At 43.4% G+C, this 24,811-nt stretch overlaps 1 protein-coding gene across 10 annotated transcripts in view; it reads right to left on the reverse strand.

The window, feature by feature from the left end:
- Positions 1-24,524, reverse strand: part of RHBDD1 (rhomboid domain containing 1) — a 100,570-nt gene extending 76,046 nt beyond the window's left edge. For 3 of the 10 annotated variants that reach the window (XM_036237263.1, XM_036237256.1, XM_036237262.1), the window contains exons 1-3: positions 14,072-14,503; positions 1,965-2,469; positions 603-735 (exon numbers count right to left, since the gene is read on the reverse strand). In XM_036237263.1, coding sequence (XP_036093156.1) covers positions 603-735; positions 1,965-2,397 — 566 coding nt within the window. In that variant the 5' untranslated portion in view covers positions 2,398-2,469; positions 14,072-14,503. Of the gene's footprint in view, positions 1-602; positions 736-1,964; positions 2,470-3,030; positions 3,156-13,781; positions 13,954-14,071; positions 14,504-24,381 lie in introns of those variants that run through there. The other 7 variants (XM_036237257.1, XM_036237259.1, XM_016118842.2 and 4 more) reach the window with 7 other exon arrangements.
- Between the last annotated feature and the right edge of the window lie 287 nt (positions 24,525-24,811).

A 24,811-nucleotide genomic window follows, 5' to 3' on the forward strand; every position in this document is an offset into this window, starting at 1 on the left:
ACTGTGTTCTTTGGAGTCCCAGGGTTCTCTGGAGATGGCTTTGCGGCAGCCACAGCGACAGAGGGCTAAGGCGAAGGGAATGGGGCCCCACGCTGTCTTTCAACCCCAAACACTTCGGATTTGGTCCATTTTACATATCAAGGTTGTGAGTAAAGCCTTTTATTTAAAGAGTTATATTGACAATTCACAACTAAAATGGCTTAAAGGCACTGGCCCAATATACATTGTGTGTGGTTCTTTTTGATCTTTATAATCACGTGGTTTCTATGTGCCTCTTTGGATTATTATTGTTAGAATTCATTAATTGATAAGACGGTCAATCTTGATCCTCAAATCTGTATCTCAGGTTGTCTTATTCCTACTTAGAAGGTGAAGAGAGGGAAACTCAGATAAGACAAGTACACCAAAATTACACAGCTCAGTAGGTGACAGGATTCAAACTCAGGAATATCTGGCATTAAAACCATTAGGCTCGCTTCTGTCCATATGATTAAAGAATAAATTCCACTGTAAAACACAACTGGGTACCTCATTATTATTGCAATTCCTTCTCCATAGAACATTAGGCCCTTCATTTGTATTCTCTAAGAGTAAACACTTACCCCGGCAACATTAAATGAATCGCCACAAGTTCTGCCCAACAAGCAAATTTGTTGGGTACAGGAAAGCCCATGACGTTGACAAAGCCTCCAGGGAAATAATGGTTGTTAAGGACTTTCAAAGCAAACAAAACTCCTAAAAGAGAAGAAAGAGCATACAAATATCAACAATCTAAATGTGGAGGTAATCAACATTTGCAAAGAAAACTAGTTGAATGTGAAAATGATTATTCGATTGTATCCAACTCTTTGCTTTGAAACCTACTCCATTCCTTATAAGTCAACCCAGTATTTGGCAGAAGGACAATGTTCAAGGCCACCCTTCTTTTAATGTCTCTTAACACAGAAGTTCATACTGACTTTCTGTACGCTACTAAACACATAACACATAAAACAGGGATAAAATGCCAGCAATGGTACTAAATGCCACTGAATCGTACGCTTCCAAATCGTTAATTTATGTCGTGTGAATTTGAACTCCATTAAAAACGTATACAAATAATGCGCATTTTTCTAACCTCTGCGGAGAGACATGTTGAAGGCAGGTCGCATTTTCTTTCTTCTCCCGCAATTAGATGCATGAGGCTGCATCTTCGCGGGAATGTGGAGGGAAGGGTTAGATTTCCTTCTGTTTCAAAACTAATTCCCTCCTCCCCTTTGTGCTCTAATTTTTAAACACCTAATTTAAACCCTGATGGCAATTTGAGTCCTATGACAGATGCGTAAAAAAAGAACTGGCGAGGGGAAAAGTGAGAAGCAGCGCAAGCACATGGCGAGCGTCACGTAGGACAGATTCGAACCCCAGCTCACTGGCTTCTTCGGTGTGTATCCCGGAGCACGTTTCCTACTTCTCTGAGTCTTAGTTTCCTCACCTACAAAACCGAGATGATGCCAGCTCCCTACGAATCTGTTATATGAATTACACAGCATTAGCGATATGGAATGATGATCGTGGCTTCGAGACCATGGTGAGCATGCCATGGTAGGGTGGGATGCGGTTACTCTAAGGAAGTCATTAAGAGGCATATCATCTTTTCGGAGAACTCCCTATCACGAACACACCTGGGGCCTCTCCCGGGCCCCACCATCATGGAGCCCATGCATATTCCAGTACCGCATCTACAAAACCACCTTTGAGCAGAACATCGTCCACACTGTCCAAGAGTAAGTCACAGCAAAACCTCTGCCCCTCCTTCGCTCCAATCACCCTCCTCTCCAAAATCCAACCCCCAGCGGCCCTTAACCACTCAGCATTCCATTCCCTCACCAACTGGGGACCCCCATGCTTCATCAAAGGAAAGCAACCACGCCTCCCGTACTGTCGTCAGGCGTGATGCTGCTACCTTAGCGATGTGTCTGCCTTACCTGAGAAACCCACAGCGCAGTTCCTTCTGAAGCCAGGCTCATCCATAAATTCCGCGAGGGCCAACTCCAAGAACAGGTACACCACCCCCGTGAGCAGGGAGAACGTGGCCACGACACAGGCAAACCATTTGCTTCCTAGCCTTCTTTCCAGATTGATTCCTTTCCATAGCAGGGACACCATGTTGAAGTACAGGTGCCAATCGTCCGCGTGGTGAACGGGAGAGAGCAGCAGGCGCTGCCAGTCTTTTTGCTGGTAACACTTCTCCACGCTGAGGCAGGAGCTGTGCAGTGGCTTCAGAGGACTCAAGAAAAACCAGGTGTTGAGAGCCAACGTCGCCAGGGTGACGGGAGGGATGTTGTTGACCCCAACATAGTAGATTTGAGAAAGGAGCAGGAGGAGCCCAGTATTAAGTCCTCTTGACCTCCTCTGCATGGTTGGATATCAACCCAGTGATGGGGAAATGGGCTGTTTCAGGAATCCAGGGAGGTGCACGGACAGCTGAACCTAGAACATATAAAAAGTCACATGAAAATCCACCAAATAACAGTAACACACCGGTAAGACAAATTCACTTAAAAATGAGCTTCCGGTATGCATATCCCGCCTCTCATCTATCAGAAACATTTATTCTCAGTGATTTCCAGAGTAATGTCCCTTCCAGGACACTGGCTGATGTCCTTTCTTTGTATTGCATTCTAAAATAGACGTTTTATCCCAAATCCCAAGGGACCAGTTAATGGATGGTTATGCTTTCTCTGACAAATATGCCATGAAAACATGACTTGTCTTCCTTTTAAGTCAACTTGCAACCTAATAAAAACCTATGAGGGCAGTACATAAACATCTAATAAAGATTTCTGCTCAGAATGTTGGTCAGGATTCTTTACCTCCTTTATTCTTTCAAAGAAACATTCAATTTTCATATATTAGAGTCTGCTCCAAAGTTTTGAAATGTCAACGAACAAGTTTTAAGGTGCAACTATACATTATCTTCCATTCCACATTGCTAGGTACCAACTGCTGGAATACTTTATTTCCACAAACACTTCAGCTTTTAAAAGTTACCTATGATGTGCCAAATCCAGCACTGACACACCACCCCTGAGAAGTAAACCAACAACTGCCATGCAGTGTGCTAAAAGCAGTGACAGAGGGAACCCGGTCCCGAGGCACAGGATCCAACCCAAGTGGGAGCATGGTCACCAGGTGGACTGGAGCCGCTGACAGAGAAGAGTCCAGGGCTCAGCAGTCTGCTTCTCCGCCGCCTGATCCTGGGCTGGCCTCATGACTTGCGCTGGGTGAGGGGACGCAGAGGGAAAGACATTCTAAGAGTTCTGAATCTAGGCCCCCAGATGACCTGCAGGCTTCTGCTCCCTCTTGAAACCCTCCCAAGCAAGCATGTGAACAAGCCCAGGGTGCCCCAGAAGCAAAGCTGTCCAGGTGACCAGCAGCTGACCACAGATGTGTGAGTGAGTCCAGCTGAGCCCAGCCTGATTTGCCGACCCACAGAAAAAACGAGCCAAATAAATGATACTTTACTTCACCAAGTTTTGGGGTCGTTTGTTATAAAACAATTACTAACCAGTACAGAAGGTATCTGCTTTGGTAATGGACTGGTTTATGCTCATGAACAGAAGGAGTAAAGAAAGAGACACAGACTAAGGATGCAAGAGATAAACAAAAGACTCAAGTCCTTAACGGGAAGAGCCTTGTCCTTCGTAACATGACACTTCTGTCGTAACATGGACGTCAGGTGCAGATACGAGTCGGAAAGGGTGCTCAGCGAGTGGCTCCGTTTTCTCTGCGGAGCTCCCTTGGCTTCTGCCCAAACAGGTAACTCTCCGATTCCCCAAGACGCCCATTCCAATGGCACACTGAGAAGTGCATGGGCTCTCACGTGGGGAGGGGCAGGCTTCTCCCACTTACTAGCCCTGCGACCTGGGGCAAATTACATAAAACTCTCCGAACTCCAATTACTTCACTGCGAATCAGGAATAATACCTTCTTCCCAGGATAACTGTAACATGCCTGGGACGAGGTGCATGTGGAATAAATGGTGGTGACTTTTTTCGTGACTCTAAGGAAACCCCACTTATGTGAAAAAGGCCCTGTGATAGTAGCACCCTTAAAAGGCTCAGCTGTCCCCCCACCCCATTCCCCCATATGAATTCTTATCAACATCGCCCCCAAAAGAAATGCCCCAGGAAAAACTTAGGTGTGTGTATGTGTGCATCTCCCCATTCCCAGAACAACCCACGTTCCTTTACTGTCATGGGCTTATCGTCACAGCTCTGTAGCAGTCTCTGCAGAGAAGTTAATGAAAGTTCAACGGAAAAGCTCCTCCTCCACTTTTCACATTGGCCTTGAATACAGTTTTCTTTAGCTACTGTAACTTTCTTGCAATTCTCCTAAATAATTATATCTATCAAACATCGTTACCTGAAATAGGATCAATGGAAAAACACGACCTGGATCAGTAAGTAATCGGCTTACAGGTCAAACTGTGTCCTACGGAGGCCAGGCTACGGACGGCAGGAGAGCAACACTAATTATGTCTTTGCTGAAGAAACGCCCCCCCCTCGGCCAGATCATTAGGGAAGAAGGGCACAAACAGAAGCGGGGTGGAGGGGACCTCTCCCATTATTTTGCACAGTGCGACCAGGCTCACGTTACACCTGCCTTACCGCTGCCCGAACCCGAAGGTCCCCTTCTGCCCACCTCCTTGCTCACCTCTCAGTGCACCTCCCCACTGTGGCCCACTCCTGCCCTCCTGGGACACCCCGCTTTCCCATGACATCGCCCCTCCTCCCAACCCCCTCTCCTCTGCTCTTCACCCTTCACCTATCCTTACTCTCTTTTTCACACACTCGTGGAACTTCACTTTCATGGTTTCCATAATTCTTTCTATCAGGATGGTTCCTAAATTTATGCTTTTCAGCTGAGATTTCTCAGTAGGTTTCAGGGACCTAACCTTACAGGAAGCGCACAGTCTGCCTGATCTCTAGGTTTCTGAAAACGGAATTGTCCCTCCTCACAGAATGACCACTCAGCCGTTCCTTCTATGACTCACTTATTATTTAATAAACAGCAAGTGCCACGTGCATACCAGTCCCTGCGCCAAGAACCAGAGGTACAGCAAAGAACAAAACACTTACAATCCCAGCACCTAAAGGGCCCATTTCTACTTGTGGAAGGAAACGAAAATACTAGCTGCAGAAAATCAAAAGATGAATGAAATGACGTGGTTTATCTTCTCGACACGTGTATTCTTAATGTGAAGGCGGATACAACCACAGTCCATGTGACAAGTGCAGAACACATGTGGGCTCCACTTCTGTAGAGGCCACTAGAACCGGTGGAGGTAGGGTGCAAGTTTGAGTCTTAAGGAGCAAAGATAAATCGCCACTGTTTCATACTGGCTCTACCTGCAGCCCAGTCTCCTTCCTAGCAGGTTATCAAGTCGGCCACCCGAGGCGAGGGATGCGGCCTGTGACAAGGTAATGGAAAATCCGACTGGTCCACGTGAAGATCAAATCTGTAACTTGACCTTGTGGGCCAGGCAGGCACCGTTCCAGGAACGCCAAGGACAAAGACAACAGACGACAATAAGGGAGCATCGACTGTAACATGAAGAGTGTCCTGCCCGTTAGATACAGAGACATTTTTAGCGTGCTGAGTCGTGTGAGAGATTACAGACGCGTGATCAGTAACCGCGACTTACCTATGAGTTGGAAACCAGTACGAAGGGTTTGGTTGAGGAAGTGATGTATTCAGTCCAATTGTACCCAGGCCATAAAGCCATGGCCCAGCTCCAGGAAGAGCAGACCAGTCCCTGCCACTGACCTCATCAACACGTCCGTCTCCCACACGCAACGTGCCCCAGACAACACTGGGCCGTCCCCCTCCGAGTCCGCCCCTTCCCCGTGTTCCCCATCTCAGGTCCCCAGTCGCTCAAGTCAGTGATGTCAAAAACATCCTTGATACGTCCTTGGGCCTCAACACCCCACTGTCCCCAAATCCCACCCACAACGCTTTGTTAATTCTTCCGTGCGGCTCATTATTGATTTACTTCCAACTCTGGGGCCACTACCCTAGTCTAAGCCACCGTCATAATTTGCTTGGATTACAACAAACTCCCTCACTGGATTCTCCGCTTCTCCTCTTATGCCCACCAATTACTGTCCACAGAATAATACTTGTAAAACTGCAGCTGGATTCCCTTGCAGCTCGCCTTCCATGGCTTACCATTAATTACGGTTGGAATAAAGTCCATACCCTTCACCAGAACCACACGCTCGTGATCACCTGCGCCCTGCCCGCCTCGCTGGTCTCGCCTCCCACTGGTCTCTCCCTCGGTCGCTCTGCCCCAGCCACACGGGTGCTCCCACTCCAGGAACTCCATGATTACAGCACAGATGGCAGAGGGCGGAATTACCTTACCCGTTTTGATCACCAATGAATACCCAGAGCCTAGTACAGTGACTGGCATACAGTCAGTACTTACTGAGTATTTGCCCAATGACTCAAGATTAGTATTTTTTAATGTATCTACATCATACAATACATGGGACTAACTGAAAAGGTCGGAATCCCTATGAGATGTTCATCTCTAAGTATTTTTTCCTATGATTTTAGCAACCTTCCCCACAGTACTATACTTAGTATCCCACTTAGCATTTTTAGTTCCGAAACAGTATTTATAACATTTATCTCAACTTTACAGAAATCAACTTCTGATCCATTTAAAATGTATTATTAGGCTGCTTTGCCAGAACTATCTGATTTTTTTAAATGGCATTTTAATTATGTAGTTATCCACACCAGACAGCTCTATATTGAGGTTGTGACAGAGAAAAATGGGAAGACTTCTTAAAATATTGATAGGAAAATTAGCCATATTTACCTTTAATGAGAAATTAAAAATTAAACAGATATGTAATAAGAAAAACTAAGTGGCCAGAACAAACAAAAGAATCTGAATTTATAACTTGAGAAACCAATGTGTCTCAAGGGGGAGAGAACGGAGTTTTATAAAAAGGAAAAAGAAATTAATTATGGTGATTTTCAATTCTACCTACAAAGTAGGAAATACTTCATCATTATCATTTACCAAGGAGGTACGTATCTCAACTTTTGGTTTAAATGTTCAAGAAGAATTCAGAGCATTACATTGCAAGAATATACGCTAGTTACAAATCATCTTACCAATTTGGCATCTGATAATAACCAAATTAATTTCACAAGAAAGAAACTACAGTGTTAATGGGAGTAATCAAAAGCTACTCTGAAAACAGCCTTCTAAGTCACTAAACGTGCCACAAATCTTACAATTATTCACTGAGATTTTTTTAAATTGTGTCAAGCTTTTCTTTAAAACTCAAGTAAAGGTTTGTTGCTACATATTTGAGATAGATTAATGCAATATCATTATTACTATTTTTGCGCCTTTGGTAAATTTCATTTAAGTTCCATGTATTCTAAGCATATTCTCTAAAAATTCATAGGGGAAAGTGCAGGCTTGTCCAAGTCACTCAGCAAGTTTTTGTCAAAGTTCTTTTGTCGCTCAGGCTCAGACTCTGCTAATACCTGAGTTTCCAGGTGCTCGAACTTTTCTTTTTTTTTAATTGAGACATAATTCATGAGCCCTAAAATTCACTCTAAGTCTAAGAGTGTAAAGTTTGGTGGTTCTGAGTATAGTCACTACATGGTGAAATTCTCACCATTCTCTAATTCCAGAACATTTTCATTTCGCCCAAATGAAACCCGTTTCTGTGGGTTCACCTAGTCGGAACATTTCATAGAAACAGGATCATACGACATGTGGCCTTTTGTGTCTGGTTTCTTTCACTTAGCGTGTTTTCGAGGTTCATCTATGTTGCGGCAAGTATTACTAGTTCCTTTTTCATGGCAGAATAAATACATCCTTACACAGAGAGACAGACACTATGTCTGTTCATTCATCAATTGACGGACAGCGGGGCTGCTGCCACATTTTGTCTGTAATGAATACTGCACGTATGAACACGCGTGGATTTGTTTTGCAGGAACTTATGTTGTTTTCAGTTCTTTTGGGCATATATCTAGAGTAGAATTGCTGAGCCACACGATAACTCTAAGCTCAACTTTCTGAGGAGCTGCCCAACTGTTTTCCAAATTTCTGTACCATTTCACATTCCCTCGGTAGTGTGTGAGGGTTCCGATTTCTCCACATCCTCGGTGTTTGTTTTTATCCAGTTTTTTTTATTATCACCACCCTCGGAGGTATGAAGTGGTATTGATTCACATTTCCCCAGTGACTACTGATGAGCAAATGCTTACATTTTCATTGCTTAAAATGTACTATAAACACACATGGTCACAGGTACGCATAACCATGCAGACTAGTGCTCACCCGTGCCTGCTCATGTGCGGGTGGGCTCCCTCCCTGCCTCCCCTTCCCTCCCCCTCTCTCCCTCCCTCCCTCCCTCCTTCTCTCTCCCTCCCTCCTTCTCCCTCCCTGTTTCCCTCCTTCTCTCCTCGCTCCCCCATCCCCTCCCCCTCCCCCTACACACTCTCTCTCTCTCTCTCTCTCTCTCTCTCTCTCTCTCTCTCACACACACACACACACACACACACACACACACAGAAACAGTTTAACAAGCTCAGGCGAAAGAAGGCTTCAGGAAGATGAAACTACAAGGAGATCATCTTGGTTAAACTGAAAAGACTTTAGCACTACTGCCCCCACCCCCTTCCCGTGATGCAATGTGTTCTGTGAATGAAAATGCGCGTCAAGAGCAGGGGCGGGGCTTAGGCCAACACATGGGACTACGGCAAGCTGCAAAATCTTTTTTTTTTTTGAAAAACAGAGGATTAGAGTACTTTATTGCTTCAAACAAAGCAAATATGCTATAGAAGTAGCAGATTGTTTATGCTAAACATAAAAACTTCCTCTGCTTTTTAAAATGACAAGAGCTGGACAACAAATTAGTGCATCAAAAATACCACGTTAACTCAGTTATAACGTACACAAAACACTAGACGTATTTTTCTCTCTTATTCCATTTTTGTACAGTCTACTCTCTCTAGGAATGAACTGAACTGGACCATTTCTTCTCGTTCCTTCAATTTACTCAAGAATCTCATCATTCGTGGATTTTCTAATCCAAACATAAGAAATTATTTTCTCTGCATATTACAACAGGGCTGATAGATGCAAACTTTTTAGTTCGGCACAATAATAATAAAATTCTCTGTTCATACAATAAAACTTCTTAGCATAATTTTATTTTTTCCTAAAAGGTAGTCACTTCGTTAGGCCCCAAGAGAACCCAATTACAAAATGCAGATTTTCGAGATATTTTTTGAAAATAAAAAAATTATATAGCATAATATTTGCATTTAGCAAAAAGCAAGAATGAAGACTTGCCAAGTAATTCGTTTCCTCGTTTCAAATACACGACTGCATTTCAAAATGTTTACAAAGCTTATGTGCAATACACATAGTTGTTATACGTACACTTGTGTGTATGACATGTAAATTATGCTTTTAAAACTTAATATTTAAATACTAAATGCAATAGCAGATGGCATGGCTTCACATCATTACGCCACGTCCAGTTCATCACAACGCATCAGCTACCGGGGTTGATCAGTAAATGGGGGTACGGTGCGGGATCTTCATCGGAGTACCATAGTCATTTAACGGTAAGCTGCAAATAAATGGCAAATTTTTCTGGCCATCTAAATCTGTTAAATGGCTACATTACTGATAAAATCAAGGGGAATCAGAGTAGAGCTCTCTGTTTTCTTATTTCACATTGAAGTCAGAAAAACACAAAGAAATGAAGACAATCACATGAAAACTGACTTCGTGAATAAAAAATGAAAATGAATCAAATTATATTAAGAAAGTAATGGAAGTCTAGTCTTCATGAATATTGTGACACTCTCAGTAATTATATTCCAGTATCTATTCATAGAGATATCTACAACTCGGACTCTGCTCCAGAAGAAACTAGGAATTGAGATCATTTTCCCCTTTGGAGGGCTGCAGAGACTTCCATTTGTACGATGGTTCTGCAAAGTCCTACGCTTCGCCATCATAACCACACAGGCCAGTGTCTCATCCAGCCTGCCGCAACCATCGGAGTGTCTCTTTATGGCCAGCTGGCTAAATCCCTCTGATTTTAAGCTACTAGACCTAGAGTTTTTAAAACACAAGAGCTCCTCCTACACCACCTCCCCAAATGGACACAAACAAAAACTTCCCCTTACCTCAGGGACAACGTCCAGCTGTCTTTTACAACAGCCTTAAGTATCAGTGCCATCCATGTGGGAGGCAGAAACACTGACCTCTGGTGAGCTTGGACTTAACACTACGAAAACAACAGAAGCACAAGAATATTCTAGGCAAGTAAGCAACCAGGAAAAGGGACATAAGTTACGAGGTGACAGACCCCAGCAAAATCATGCGCGATCACCAGTCTTCCCCCAATCCACTTATATGATGCCTGACTTGATTTGCTTTACATCCAATCTCATTATGTTACCCCCCGCCCCATAACAGCTTTCTCACCCATAACAGCTTTCTGTACTTCATGTCACAGTTATGAGAATGAACTACGAAGCCAAAGGGCCTGGGTTCAAATCTTGGTTCAACTGCTTGGAATTGTATGACCTTGGTCAAGTTCTCAATTAATGTATGCCTAAGTATCCTCATTTATAGAACAGATGCTAAATAATAAGACCAGCTTCATGGGGCTGATGAGTCAATATTGTAAAACATATAGAACAATAGCTGAAGCATAATTAGTACTATTTAAGTATTAGCTGATATTAAATCTGATTAACTTCGGGCATTTTAGCCTAGGATCCAAGGTCTTATAAGATTTATATACCTTCCTCAATAGTAACTGATTTTTATGCAATTATTAACAGTTTACAAAGGAGCTACGTGTAATTTGTTTCCTTTCATTCTCACAATCCTGTGAAGACCAAATTAGTTCTGTGTTATCTGCTAGCTGGTCTACACAGCACTTGCCAAGAAAATCACTCACCTGTCTTGCCGCCCACCCTGAAGCCTGCTCTATAGCGCTGCCCATGTGAGAAGCAGCAGCTCAGTGGAGCTTTTGTCCTAGAGACTGACTGCGAATGTTCAAATTTCAGCCCTCAGCTTTCTCTGTCCAAGGTGCTTAATAAGTTTGGGCCTCTCCACAGTAGGGAGGCCACACGGGGGCGCTCTCACCACCAGAGGTCACCAAAGTGACTTTGACACACACCCCATAGCTTGTACTTTAAGTCCCACCATTCCAAATATAACTACCCATTTAGTGAAAGTCCTTTCATGAGTTTTGGTATGGAACCATAAAAAAGCGACAGAAATCCCATTTCTCCTATATAGATAAAGAAACCAAGATGACAATGCTCGTAAAGTGGACTATTAGGGCTCAAATGCAGCGACTGCCACCAGGCCAGAGGGTGCTGCGTACCTGTCGAGCCCTTTAACCTGCTCTCACAGCTGCCACCCCAGCTGCTACTGTCCTGTCTGTCCCAGCCATCCTGTCCATCCACCACTCAAGAAAGCCAAGGTCTGCACTTCCACAGGATATAACAAATGCCCCCAGATCCGTAAGTGGTTAAATAAAAATCCCTTGAAATTCCAAGCTGGGATCTAGAGGCAGGCAGGATGGTTCAAAGTTCTGCTCCACAGTCAGTATTTTCTAACTTAAGACACCCGTCTAGGAATCCTTAAACGAGATGGCAGGTACTTTTCTTTCACATAATGCTTCGTGGAGGGCGTGAGAGAATTTTTCTAAGCACTAAAACGAACTAAAATAACGTTTCAATTTTAGTACAGTCTCCGCTTGTATTATAGGGTGGAAAATTAAATTAGAACTAATCTGAGTAATAATAAGTGAGGGTAAAAAGTGATTAAAAGTGTAAAGATTTCAATACTTAGCATTCAGCAAAGGGCTTCCTTTCACAAGAAATAAGAGCTTACCAAAGAGAAAAGAGAGAGCAAGACGCTTTAAGTTAGAGATTGCTTTTGGCAATAATGAAACCCATTGAAATATAATGTCTGTTTTAGAAATAAATATATATTATGGGGGAGAATTACACTTTTAAGACTTAAAAATAAGTAAACAGATATCTTAAAGTAAAATTCCCAGAAAACGAACCAATGTGAAGAAGTTCTGGGACAGAAACAGTTGCTGGGGCAGAGAGTATGCCAGCAACTTTGGGGAAAAAGGGTAAGACTTATATAGTCCAGAAATATGCAGACAGCATCTACGGGAGAGAGGAGTAAGGCTTCACAATCCATCTTCCCCAAAATACCCTATTAACATGCCACCTAATTAAAAACAGTGTGCTTGCTGCGCAAGTACAGCTTCAAGGCAAGTCCCCCGGCCACTTGAGCCTAACTCTGCACCCCACTTCCAACTAGATTTCTACTTCTGAGCCCCTTAAATACAAAAATTCTAGAGCCACGAGAATTTCTGAAGCTACTGTATGCAGGTGTTTTAATAAAAGCTATTTTGTACGCACAAAAATTACTAAAGCAAAACTAGGGTGGGAGCTATGAAGAGAGCTTTTAACATGGGAAAGTGGTTTCAGATGACAAGGTCACCTGTTCTAAGCCATGGAAATACCTGCCCAAGGCAGTAAATGGGAACACCAAAAGAAACTGTCAAGTCAGGCTTTGATAATCGGTTAGTTCTATCCTATGAAGTCTAACAATATTCCGGAAGTGATAAGATCGATTGAGTGCTGCTGGGAAAAGATCAATTTCAAATACAAGGGAATGTAGCACAGGGCAGAGTACACGGGGTTAAACAGAGACTTCAGCTTCCACCCTGCCCTGCAACTAACGAGGAGGAAAGAAAGGCGTAAGAACTAAAAAGATAAAACAAGAAAACAAAAAGCCACCAACTACCACAACTGAAATCAAGTTTTGCTGCTCCTGGAGGACTGGCTGCTAAGGGTGAAAAGCCAGAAGACGGCAAAGGGCTCGGGAAGGGATGGCAGATTTAGGAGATGCTCTAAACTGGTTTCAGCAATGACGAGGTGCGTGTGTCAGTTTAAGGTCAACTGAATTACATAAAGGAAATGAAGATCCACAATTCATTCGTTCCAAGGGACTAGGCATTGCCAAAGTGAAAGGAAAAGACGAGTCTGTGGCAGCCGTGAGCTATCTGCTGGGGGTTCCCGGCAATTCGAAAATTTTAGGTAAGAAGAACCAAGGATTACAATGACCTGGAGAGACTAGTCCTCAGTGAGACAGCGCTTCCTCTGCTGCCTCTGCTAGCTGTCCTGTTCTGCTCCCCACTTTTGGGTCCTGAATGTCCAAGATCGTCAAACTTTTGAGCAGTCCATTTCTGTAGGTTGAGTTGGATCAAGTTCCTTCGTAGCACAGGAAACTCCGAAAGCTGAAGTCTAGTCTTAGGATTGAAATGATCTCCCCAAACACAGAGCCTGAGGCACATAGATAGAGAAACAAATGTACCCAGAGATGCACAGACGGAGAGAAAGAAATCCATCAATTCTGCCTGGTGGAAGAAAAGTTAAACTTCATTCTAACTTAGAGGAGGCTAAATATTTACAAGGTCACCAATGCGATCAGCCAACAAAGTGACATACTGATCACCTACCATTGGTGGGACAAAGCTATCAGGCTCAGACGGAAAAAAGGCCAAAGTATACACGACTCTTCCTTGTTTCAGAGTTTAGAAGTTGCTTTGACTATACCTTGCACGTAATTAGAGAGGCAGCAATGCTAAATCTCCATCGGGTGGCAAAGAATGTAGATTGAGAGAAATGGAAGTACCCCAGGTTACCTTCTAGGTCACCACCAGAAAAGTGACAGAAGATTCTGCAGCAAACAGGAGTCCTTTTATGCACACACATACTTTTATTCATTCACTGCTGCTCGTTTGCTGGGTGGCTTTCAAGCATTCTCATTGGCATCAGAAAAATCATGTGTGGCACAGGGCCTCTTGGTCATCTCGCCTTGGATTGCCCAGGGATAAAAACACAAGGAAAGGGGGACAGTGTAAAGGTCCCCTCCCCTACACTCCTCCCAGAATCACACACATCCACGAGCAAGTGCGGGATGGTGGCGCCTTACCAGGGTGGCCGGGCTTGCTCCTCTCTGCACCTCCCTCACTTTGGGAAAACACTTAAGTTTGTCAATCCAGATTAGGTGGGAAGATTTCAATTTCATAGATTCAATCCAAGCAGCAGCTAAAAGAAAAAAAAAATCCTTTGTGTGGCTTTGTTGGCAGAACAGGAGACCCTGCTAAAACGTTCCCCTGAAGCCCCAGTGATTAAATTTAAAACACTGAGTACATAGCCTTATTTCCTAGTACTCTCCCAATCAGACGGTGTTTGCCTCTGGGTATTTGCTCGATGCCAAGGGGTTGGTCAAGGTGGCTGACATGAATGAGACCACACAGCTGTTCTGTTCATTAGCGTGTTAGGCAAATTCATCGAGCCATGTCTCAGTTTCTCTATCTGTAAAATGGGTTGGTATGAGGATTCATTTGTTTGTTTATTTATTTTGGGCAAGGCAACCCTTGATTGACCTCACAGATTGCAAGGACCTTGTCAGCTTACAATCCCTGGTGTTCCTTGATGGTCTCCCATCCAAGTACTAACCAAGCCTGACCCTGCTTAGCTTCCAAGATCAGACGAGATCGGGCTTGAGGAGTCATTTAGCATACTCTTGATAACTAGCTATTTGTTGTTATTATTACGCATCTCTGTTATAGTCTGGGCTCCTCCCAGAAGCAGACTCTGAGACAAGGGTTTCTGTGCAAGTATTTTTTTTTTTTTGGAGGCAACAAATACCGTGGTAGCGTTGTGGAGAAGCAAGACAGGGCAGGCAAGGCTGCCAGAAATGTGTGTATTTTCAAGCGAGTCATCCCAACGAGTGGCTGGAGCTTAACCCCACTGGTTACCCTGGAAGTTTGTATACTTATGCCTTAGCGCTATCCCCCAAAGAGCAGGGGCCTGCCTAAAAGCCCCATCACTTGTGACTTGCCACAGTAGGTAAAGTAGGTGTCGGGGGCTAAAGAAAGCATTCGGGCAAAGAACTGCAGGTGCTGGAGGCAACGAGTCTGACCCCAGCCATTCCCTCCCACTCCTCCCAAGCCAGCATATTCCTCTCCGACCGGCATTCGCCCAGCTCGGGTCCTGCTGGTTCCCTGGCCACGTCAATGCTCACTTATCTCCCGCAACGCTTTCCACACATGTGGTCCACCAGTGCCAAGAGGATGTCACCAGAGGCCTGATATCATCTTTACCAAACTGTGTGCCTTAGTTTCCTGCTATGTCAAATGCCGCAGTAAATAGTAGCTAAACTGGATCCTAGAATCCTTGTAAAGATTAAATGACTTACAGCATCAAAGTGCTTAGAATAATGCCAAGCACACAACAAACACTCATTAAATTTTAGTTAAACACTCATTAAATGACTTAAACAGAAATACACATTTGCCACCATTTCAGTTTTTCTAAAATAGTGGTCAAAAAGTCAAATCCCTGGCTAAATCTCTCTCTCTCTTTCTCTTTCTCTCTCTCTCTCTCTCTCTCTCTCTCACACACACACACACACACACACACACACACGCACACACACACACACACACCCTATCTTAATTTCACCTAGTAAACTGATATGTTTTCTTCAGCCTCGAGATACTCAGCTATTTGGTCGCTTTTTTTCCCCTTTTACTAAGTCATGTCCTATGTCATCTACAACTGACACTTTCTGGAAATGGACAAATAATGTGGAAATATGTGCCAATACAGAAAACATTAAGTCGATCCAACTCAGAGAATGCTTTAGGTAAGCTTCCTCACCTGCACCAGGCTTTGAAAGACAAAAAGTGGATAAAAGGTGTTATAAAGAGAGGGAGGCCTCGTGCACACGCTGTTGGCAGAGAAACATGAAATACAGGGAAGTGTAAGCTAATCAGCCCCGTCGGATCTGCTACAAATATAATTAATATACCAGGGAACGATTTGAGCATAATGCAAATCTCACATTCGATTATGTGTAAATTCATCAGCAAGCAGCAGGTGAATGCAGAAAACTGCACCCAGCTGGAGCAAGTTGCGTGGAAATGCACAAAATGTACACATCTGCACACCTCACACCAGCTACCTCAGTTCGCAGCCTGCTGAGTTACACCCGCTCACATCTGCAGTATGACTTGCCATCCACCTCTGGATAACCCACCTTCCTCCGCTGACAATAACTCACACGCTACAATCCTTCTGACAACCACTTCCACATGCAAAATCTAGAACTTTTTGAAGGTAAAGTGTCATATTTTTCATAGTACTTACGTATTTTTTAATCATTTAACATGGAAAACTGTGCTATCATTTTACTAGGTTCTTTTTTAAAAAAATATATACCACTGACAAAGTTTTTGTATGTTTTGCTCCTAACACCATTTGCTCCTCAAGCTCTGTGGTTTTTAGCGCATGATTTTGCATAGAATGGTGGTTTTAGGAATGGCTCTGTCCCATTCTAGCAGAGCTGACTCTATGCCACTGGTATAAAGCGTGCATCTAGGAACTGCTGCTTGTTAGCCATTATTATCCCACCCCCACCCCCATCATGTTTTATTCTTGGAAACCCGTTCTTTAACAAAACTCTCCAAAGTTACTCTCATCGCTCAAATATCAAAAATACCACATGTTCTAAACTTTCTCAACCAAATTAGAATAAGAGGGGACAAACCGTTTCTCAACCTCTCAAATATGGTCCCTACTTTTGTGTCTTCTCTACCAAAAGTTGTTTTAACTTCCTTCACGTGGAACTTAAAAAACAAGATTCATTTAATGTGGGACATTTGTTTACTTGACTATATATCCCAAATGTGCCAAGGTTTCATGTCTGATTGTAATTATTCCACGACGCAGACAACATTTGTGTTTGCCCAGGTGCTTTTAGTAAGAGAATTCAGTATGATGTTTAGTTAGAGTATACCAATTTCATCAAAGTAGTAAAGGAAGAGGAAAACAAGAACCCAAGATCAGATGTTCTGACAATACATGCAGCTCAGTGAACAAAGTGCATTTACATGCATTGTGCATGTTTCACTTCTAGACAGAATACAAGGTCAAACCACTGTCAGTTACAATAAGCTTCCAAACTTCTGGTCAATTACCTGGTTAATGATAAAAGACAAGGCTATGACATCATTACAGCTATAATTAATTTACACAGATCGGCTTCCTGTTAATCAAATACATCTTTAAAAGCATTTAATTATTTTTCACCTAGAAAGCAACACTCAGCTTTGTTAAGTGAAAAGCAATCTTGCGGAATTCAACATGAAAGGCTGTCAGGCTGCTCGCTCTAAGACATAAAGGACAAAAAGCTTCCCAGAGCACACTGCTGCAGTACACGGGCTGTTGCCACATTCCAGCGAACAGAAGCACGAGATGATGGATAATGTAGGACATTCGAACCATTTCCGAACACAAAGAAGTTGTCAGGCAACTGGGGTAAATAGATGGGGTCTGGGAAAAGAAACGGCCCAGTGCTGTTTGTGTGAATGATACACAAGGCTAGTAACGTTAACATGTGCCGTAGAGGATGCTGGTGAGGGCGTAGTCTTAGGTTAGATCTCTATAATATGCCAGCTGTGTGACCTTAGGAAAGTCATTTCACTGCCATTTGTCACCTGTAAAAGGAAATAATGTAGGCTCATTTGGTGTTGTTAGAATTAAATGAGATTATATTGAGATTATATATACAAATATAAACTGGGAAATCCATATAAATAAACTAACCTAAGGCTCAACAATAAATTTTAAAATAGCTTCAAAGTGTTTTTATAACTTAGTAACCAATTAACATTTTTCTGGGCTTTCCATGACCCTACATCTTTAAACTGCATCGTGTGATTCAATTACATATAGATTTTTTTTTCAAAAAATATGATGGGATATGTGAAAAGTAGATTCTTTTAATTAAAATAAATTTTACAATAAAATCTCAAACCAGAGTTTCTGTCAAGATCTTTACATTATCATTAAATTTGAGAATTTAATGAGCCTCCGTTTTAGTAAAAAAAAAAATCTGGATTGTCGGATGGCAAAATTTTTATTTTTCTCTCCTTTTTGAAGTGTTACAGTCTTAACAGAAACGATGAGGTTGTCTTCATACAGGGAAAATGAAACCGCCGGATTGTGTGTATCATCTTGACTTTTGCTCCACAGCGAGGTGAGTTAGTGTCAAATCCCATTCTGATCCATCACCACTTCTGCTCCCCAGTATCAATCATGAGCTGATCCTCCCCTCACAGAGTACAAGTTTTAGTGTAATGAGGGCTCATTACAGTTCTCTGACTGACAGCCCTGCAGACGGCGTCGGCCCTTAACCCGGGAGGTGCGAGGGAGCGGCGAAGGCAGCCTCCCACCGTCACCCCTCAGCGGATTCGAGCAATTCCACTCCCGCGCTCGCTCCGCGCCTGACTTGTCCGCCTAAAATCAACCAAAAAGTGATAGCCGCCCCCTCCCCATTTAATCTGTGTAAGGACTGTTAGCGAGTAATTTACCTAACTGATGCCCACCCAGCACAAGAACTAATCAAGAGCGAGGAAAGCGCCCCAGACTTCGGAGATGTTGTTTACATTCCCGGAAAGCACAAAGGATGTCCCCTGACTGCCACGTGGTGGGGACGGCTTGGAGCTTTATGCCTGCCCAGCATCAGTGCTTCACTCTTCCAGTGACAGAAATCCACCTCCCACCCCACTGCATGTGGCCTGGGGGGACCAGCAGTCAGGGTGCCGGTGACCACAGCTGGAATGATGACTCTCTCCCTGGAATTGAAACTTGTGTGGCACCACTACGACCAACAACTGGAGCCAACAGTCCGAGCATTAACTTAAATTTTCCAGATCTGCCAAGTCTACCCAAACCTCGAGAGCTCACCTTGCCGCTGTCCTTCACCAAGACCTGGTGGTTTGGTTTTTCCACGGCTTCTTGTTCCTGAATAGGTTACCTGGATAACCTAGTTAACTCGGTTTCTGTTGTTTGTAGTCAAAGAACCCCACCCAGAATACCAAAGCGCTTAGTAAGCAGAACCGGTTTACTTCAAGCATCGCCAGCTCTCATTCTGAGTACAACCCTGTAGCTCACAAGGGACCCAAAACGTGGAGGGGCAGTGTGCTATGGGCATGCTATTCTGAAATGTTCCTAAAGAAAGAAAAAGACTGCTCAGAGCCAAGGATGTGAGAGCAAGATTAACTTCTGCATACGTAAGACAAAGTCCTCTCGGAGTCACGTACTTAGTGTGTAAACTTGGACACTGGATGAAGAACGTTATTTCAAAAGGAAAACTGATAGTCTAAAATCTGTCTTCTATTTATACAAGGTTTGTTTTTAAAGAAACTTATAATGATTAAAGTGATTTTCAAAACATTGCACTCCCTGCCTTTTTTCTTCATTGAAAATAGGACTGGTCTAAATATTTAATGTTATCACTTGATGAAAACTTCTCACTATAACTTTCAGACAGTGAATCAATTAGATTCATCCACTCAAAGAAAACAAGAAAAAAAGAGGGGAAAAAATGAATAAGAAACTCTTTGATCTTACAGCCTTTGGGAAGGAGCATGGAGGTATCCTGCATGCGTTTCTGCAGAAAGATTTACCTCTTCATTTTTCACTATCATGCAAGTCATTAACAGACATAAATCATCACATTGCTCTAGTCATGAGCCCAGAGGAAAAAAACGCACTAAATGTGAAACTATAGCAATAAAAGCATTAAGCATATAATTTTATGTCTCACTGTCTATATTCCTTCATTTAATAATATTTGAGCATCTACCAAGGGAGCAGCAGTGTTCTTTGGGCAACCATAGCCTAGAAAGAGAAGCAGACACACGAACAGCAACATTACAGTGTGACAAAGAAATATAATAGAACTGTATACAAAGGTTCGAAGAATGTTTAGAAAACAGTAAAAATAAGTTTTAAAGTTTTGTATGGCGTGTGAGGGTAGAGAGAGATAAACAAAGAAAATCCTGGGACAGGCATCATCCCATGGGCAATGGGGAAGGAGAGGAAATGAGCCACGAAACTCACAGTCAAAAGCGGTGGAGCCATCTCACAATAATAAAAGGATTTGTTTTAAGTCATCACTTGGTGGACATTAACAGCTACAAGCTGGAAATTCAGGAATCTATAATGTTCCTGATTAGTACAAAATTCACACACCCCAAGTGAGAGGAGGAAATCTGCATGACTTTAGTATGAAGGAGGCTTCTACTACACGCGCAGTATGCAGTATTTACTCCCACATTTGTTCCAAGTTAGAACCACGACTGATTTATGACAACACATATAATTGCAAGTTGCTGGTATTTGTAACATAAAAATGTAGCAAGATTTCTTTCACAGTGTTGCCCTAGAGACTTTCAATAAGAAGTCCAAAATTAGAAGTAGCTGCCAACACACACGCATACACACTCCCCTATATAGTATTTATATAAAATTGAAGTCATTATAATATGTATATAAATTTCATTCATAACCATCATGATGTTGTGACTCTGAATTAAAAATGCATAAGCAAGTTAACACCATGGAGAAACAGCTGCCGTTGCAATGACAACATTCCTTAAACTGAAGCCAGATTTACCATCAAATCTGGATGCCGTTGCTGCCTGGTGCGTGGCCTCAGGCAAAGCATATACTCAATCCTGCTGACCTTCTTTATCCATAGACGAGGAAAAACTTCACTTACTTCCTAGAGTCATTGTGAAGAATAAATGAAATATATGAAAGCACGTAGCACACCCCTAAAGTTTGTTTCCTATTCACCTTTTCCCTCCATAAAGTAATGAGCGTTTTCCCCCCACAGAAATAGGCTTTATTGTTTTATAATTACGATGTGCATGTGACAATGGCCAGGAAACTAGATGGTAAATAACACCAACATGCAAACCTGAATGCACATGTTGTTAGTTGGCTATCATCTAAATCCCAAAGGGCTCCCACACACTCTCTATTGCTTCCCAGAAATTTGATACATTTTCTTCTGTGAATACAGCCAAAATTATCCACAGGCTTTGAAATTAGGATCTTGATGTTGCACAGAGCAGCTGGTTGATTGAAAGTGCTTCCCCTCCCCCACACTCCAGCTGTCACCAGGAAACCCTCCTTGAAGTGTGAAAAGACAATGCGATACTACTACTGCTATTAATAACAGTCTAACAAATACTTAGCATTTGAAATTATTTTTATGAAAGCTCACTATTAACTAAAAATTAACTCTTTTAAGAAAAATTGTTTACCATATAAATGCAAACCAGCTGCTTTCATACAACAAAAAAATGAGGACAGTAAATACAAGTAAAGTATTTCCATTGACTCCTTGCTCCTTTTTGCTTGAGTCATTTGTAATGCTAAACAACAGCCAGTTAAAATATTAAATAGATTTAAGTGATACAGCTGTCACAGCTTGGAGAAATTTTTTTAAAAAGATTGGATGATCTCTCAAAAAATGTGCATAAATGTCTATTTCTGTAAAATATGGGTCAGACTGAAGGCTGGATATTTTTTTTTTTTTTTTTTTTTTTTTTAGATAATCACTCGCTCCTCTGCTTGAGAAGCTATATGTTTGACAATGCCGAAAACCTCGGGTGTCGCCTCCGAACAAGTTTGTGACCCCCTACTCACAAGAATTCATAATGCTCTTTTTTAGCTCATCCTATCTTACAGCTGAGTTTCATACCCAATGTCTTGGACTCCGAGGTTCCAGGGGCATGCCTGAGTGTCACTACAAGAGGTTCAGGATGAGCCCTTCTGCCTCTGTCTTAAAGCCTCTTAGAGCTACAGGGAAGATTCTGTTAAATGGGGTTCCCTGTTAAAAATGTGACATCCCTTGCTTAGATGACTGTCAATGCAGCATAACAGGAATCTATCTTTTTAAAACATTTTTATATTTTTAAATTTTTTGAAATGTTTATATGTATATGCGCATATCTAACTTCACATATCTGTACAGATTTATCCCCATCTGCATGTTACAAAGTAAAATTATGACCTGGTATGACTCCTTTCAAGGATGTTCCATGCTCCTGTTCATATGTAATCTATATACACGGAAATACATAGGAATTTTTATCACTTTAAAAAAAAGGGGGACATAAAAATTTTCAGTGATCATTAAGCGTCCATGGTGAAAAACAATTATATTTCTTGTACTTTGGCGCACGTTTTTACGGAGTGCTCATCTCCTATCATGTAGTGTCCCTTTCAGGAACTGTCTGATTACCTTAGATATTTAATCACCCCAACCGTGGCCTGCCAGCAAGCACCCCAAAAATTCATGGAAGGTGCTCTGTTTCAGTAATAAAACTGAAGACAGTGTTTTCTACCACGTTTACAGTTTTAACTTTCTCCAAGTGTCTGCTTTCTCTCATTCACAATAATGCGAAAGCTTTGACTTCACTTCCACATCTTGGATCATTTAAAAAACAAAGCCGCGCAGTTAGGCAATAATGAAACTACCTCATTCATGACAACGAGGAAACAAATAAGATAAAGTTAGTTTTGAGGGGGCAGCTATCTTTCCACTCGTCCAACATGCACAGTCATTTGAACGTCTATGCCTCACACACAGGGGCACGGTTTGCGCTTTATTTCACTTTATTCAATGTGCTGCATAGTAACACATCACGACTCCAACTCTATAGCAAAGGAAATTAAGGTTGCGAAGATGTGAGGCCGGGTTCAAAGTGGGATCTGCCTGACCCCAAACCACTGCTAGAGATCTCTGAAAGAACAAGAAAAAGGGTGCCTTTGAAAAATGTATGCTTCATGATGGGACAGGGTTAATTCAGTGGTAGCATTACCAAAATTATTTCTAGAAGCTGCTATCCAAAGCGACTCATGCCTATCTGAAAACTCTCTCCCCCACAATATCCAGGAGCCAAAGTGTCGCCTTGTGTGCACTGTGCTCTAATCGAATCGTGTGGTTTGGATGAGGGTGGCATTGACCCTTCTCAACATCAGAATGAGTCTAGGCTTTGGGGCAGCTGCTTTGAGTCCTGAATATTTCTTTCTCCCCCGACACTGGTCCCCTGAAAATGGAAGGGAAAAGCTTTGAGTAAACACTGCAACTAATGACCCGGAAAAACAGCAGTTGGCAGGCACATCTAACTTAACTCTTGTGTTGGGTCCAGAATTCGTAGGCATGGGGGATAGATAGCATGAGTGCCTCTCTGCTATCATGGAGCTGTGACATATGGGAAAGAAAGATAAGGACAGAAATATCTTCAGTCTTGTCATATGTTTGCAAGTCACTGCTCCATAATATGGCTCAGCTCTAAGGCCACTACCTTCTTCACTCCATTCCATGATTCCATTCTGTTCTCCAAAACGTCTGTCCTTTATCGCTGTGCCAGTAAGTCCCAAACTTTAGCACCTAAGTGCACTGATCAACTAGGATCAACTGGAAGGCTTGTTAAAATAAAACAGATTTCTGATTCAGTAAGTCTGGGGTAAGAGACCAAAAATTTGCATTTCCAAGAAGTTCCTAGGTGATGCTGATTGCCAGTAGTCCTTGGAAAATTTAGGGACTGAATGAACTGCTATTCTTTCTAACATTACCTCTTTCCCAAACCCAACCACACCAGCAGCAAATTCAATGTCTTTAGTTTATAAGAACCAGGAAAAAAAGAGAGACATAAATGTGAGACCAGACTTTTAAGCAATTCCAATGACTTTTTTTAAAAAAAATGCGAGGAGGAAGAAAGTCAAGCTGTCACTGAGTGTACTGCAAAGGGACCTACACATATAGATGACTCAATTTAGACTAAACAATAATTCATTTTGATAGTAGCCCGAGTCTTCGAAAGGGAAGGTTTGGAAAAGCAAGCAAGTGATCCGTTTTGGAGAGGCTTTTAAAGTCTGGGCAGAAAAGGGTTAAATTCACTTAAATGGGCTTCCTATTCAGAGAAATACCACTACTCAGGTTACAGTAGCATTCACCACACACACTTGTTCGGAACATAAAGTTACTGTTCCGAGAGCACTTGAAACTGCAACCTGCTGCTGACGCAACTTCACTTTCAACTTTCAACTTCCGGCTTTCAGAAGCAATCCTTTAAAACGCACAGAGCAAACGCCACCGTCCGAGAGCCTGAGGTCGCCGAGCCGCGGGGCAGAGTCGACCCCAGCAGCGTCGCGCCAGGAAACGCCCACGCCGCTCCCGTACCCACCGAGGGTGCCTGGGCTGCGGAAGCCACTGCCTCCAGCCCCGACCCTGTCCCCGCCCCACGGGCGACACGGACAGCCGCCCCGCCGCCCCCGCCCCGCCGCTGGCACCGCGACCCTCGGAAAAGGCAAAGCACCCCGCGCAGAAGCCGACCGCGCCAGCGAGCCCAAACCGACGCAGCCACTCACGCTCTTTCCAGCCCCCTGCGTCCTCACGTCTCGGCGTGCGGACGTGCGTCATCACGCACGGGCGCCGATCCGGGGCGCTCACGGTCCGCGCGGCCCGCCGGGCGCCGGGGAGAGCGTGGGCGGCCTGGCGACGCGACTGGCGCGGCCCGGGCGGGGTGGGGGGAGGGGAGGGCCGGAAAGCGGCCGGGCGGCCGCGGCGCATGCTCAGTACCGCGAGGGCCGGACCCGAAGGCCGCGTGTGGCGGCGGCGGCGGCGGGGTGGCACCGAGGGCACGGTGTGGACGCATGCAGCAATCGCTGGATGAGACGCGGACAGTAGGAGTCCTCCCTGCCATACATAACTGTGTCCTCTACCACGTGTGAAGCAGACGAGTGGCCTGCGTTCGAGGCAGTCGTGGGGCGAAGCAGCACGTGGGTCGCGTCATGGCTG

Source organism: Rousettus aegyptiacus, unplaced genomic scaffold (assembly GCF_014176215.1).
Source record: "Rousettus aegyptiacus isolate mRouAeg1 unplaced genomic scaffold, mRouAeg1.p scaffold_m13_p_2, whole genome shotgun sequence".
In the NCBI taxonomy this organism is placed as follows: domain Eukaryota; kingdom Metazoa; phylum Chordata; class Mammalia; order Chiroptera; family Pteropodidae; genus Rousettus; species Rousettus aegyptiacus.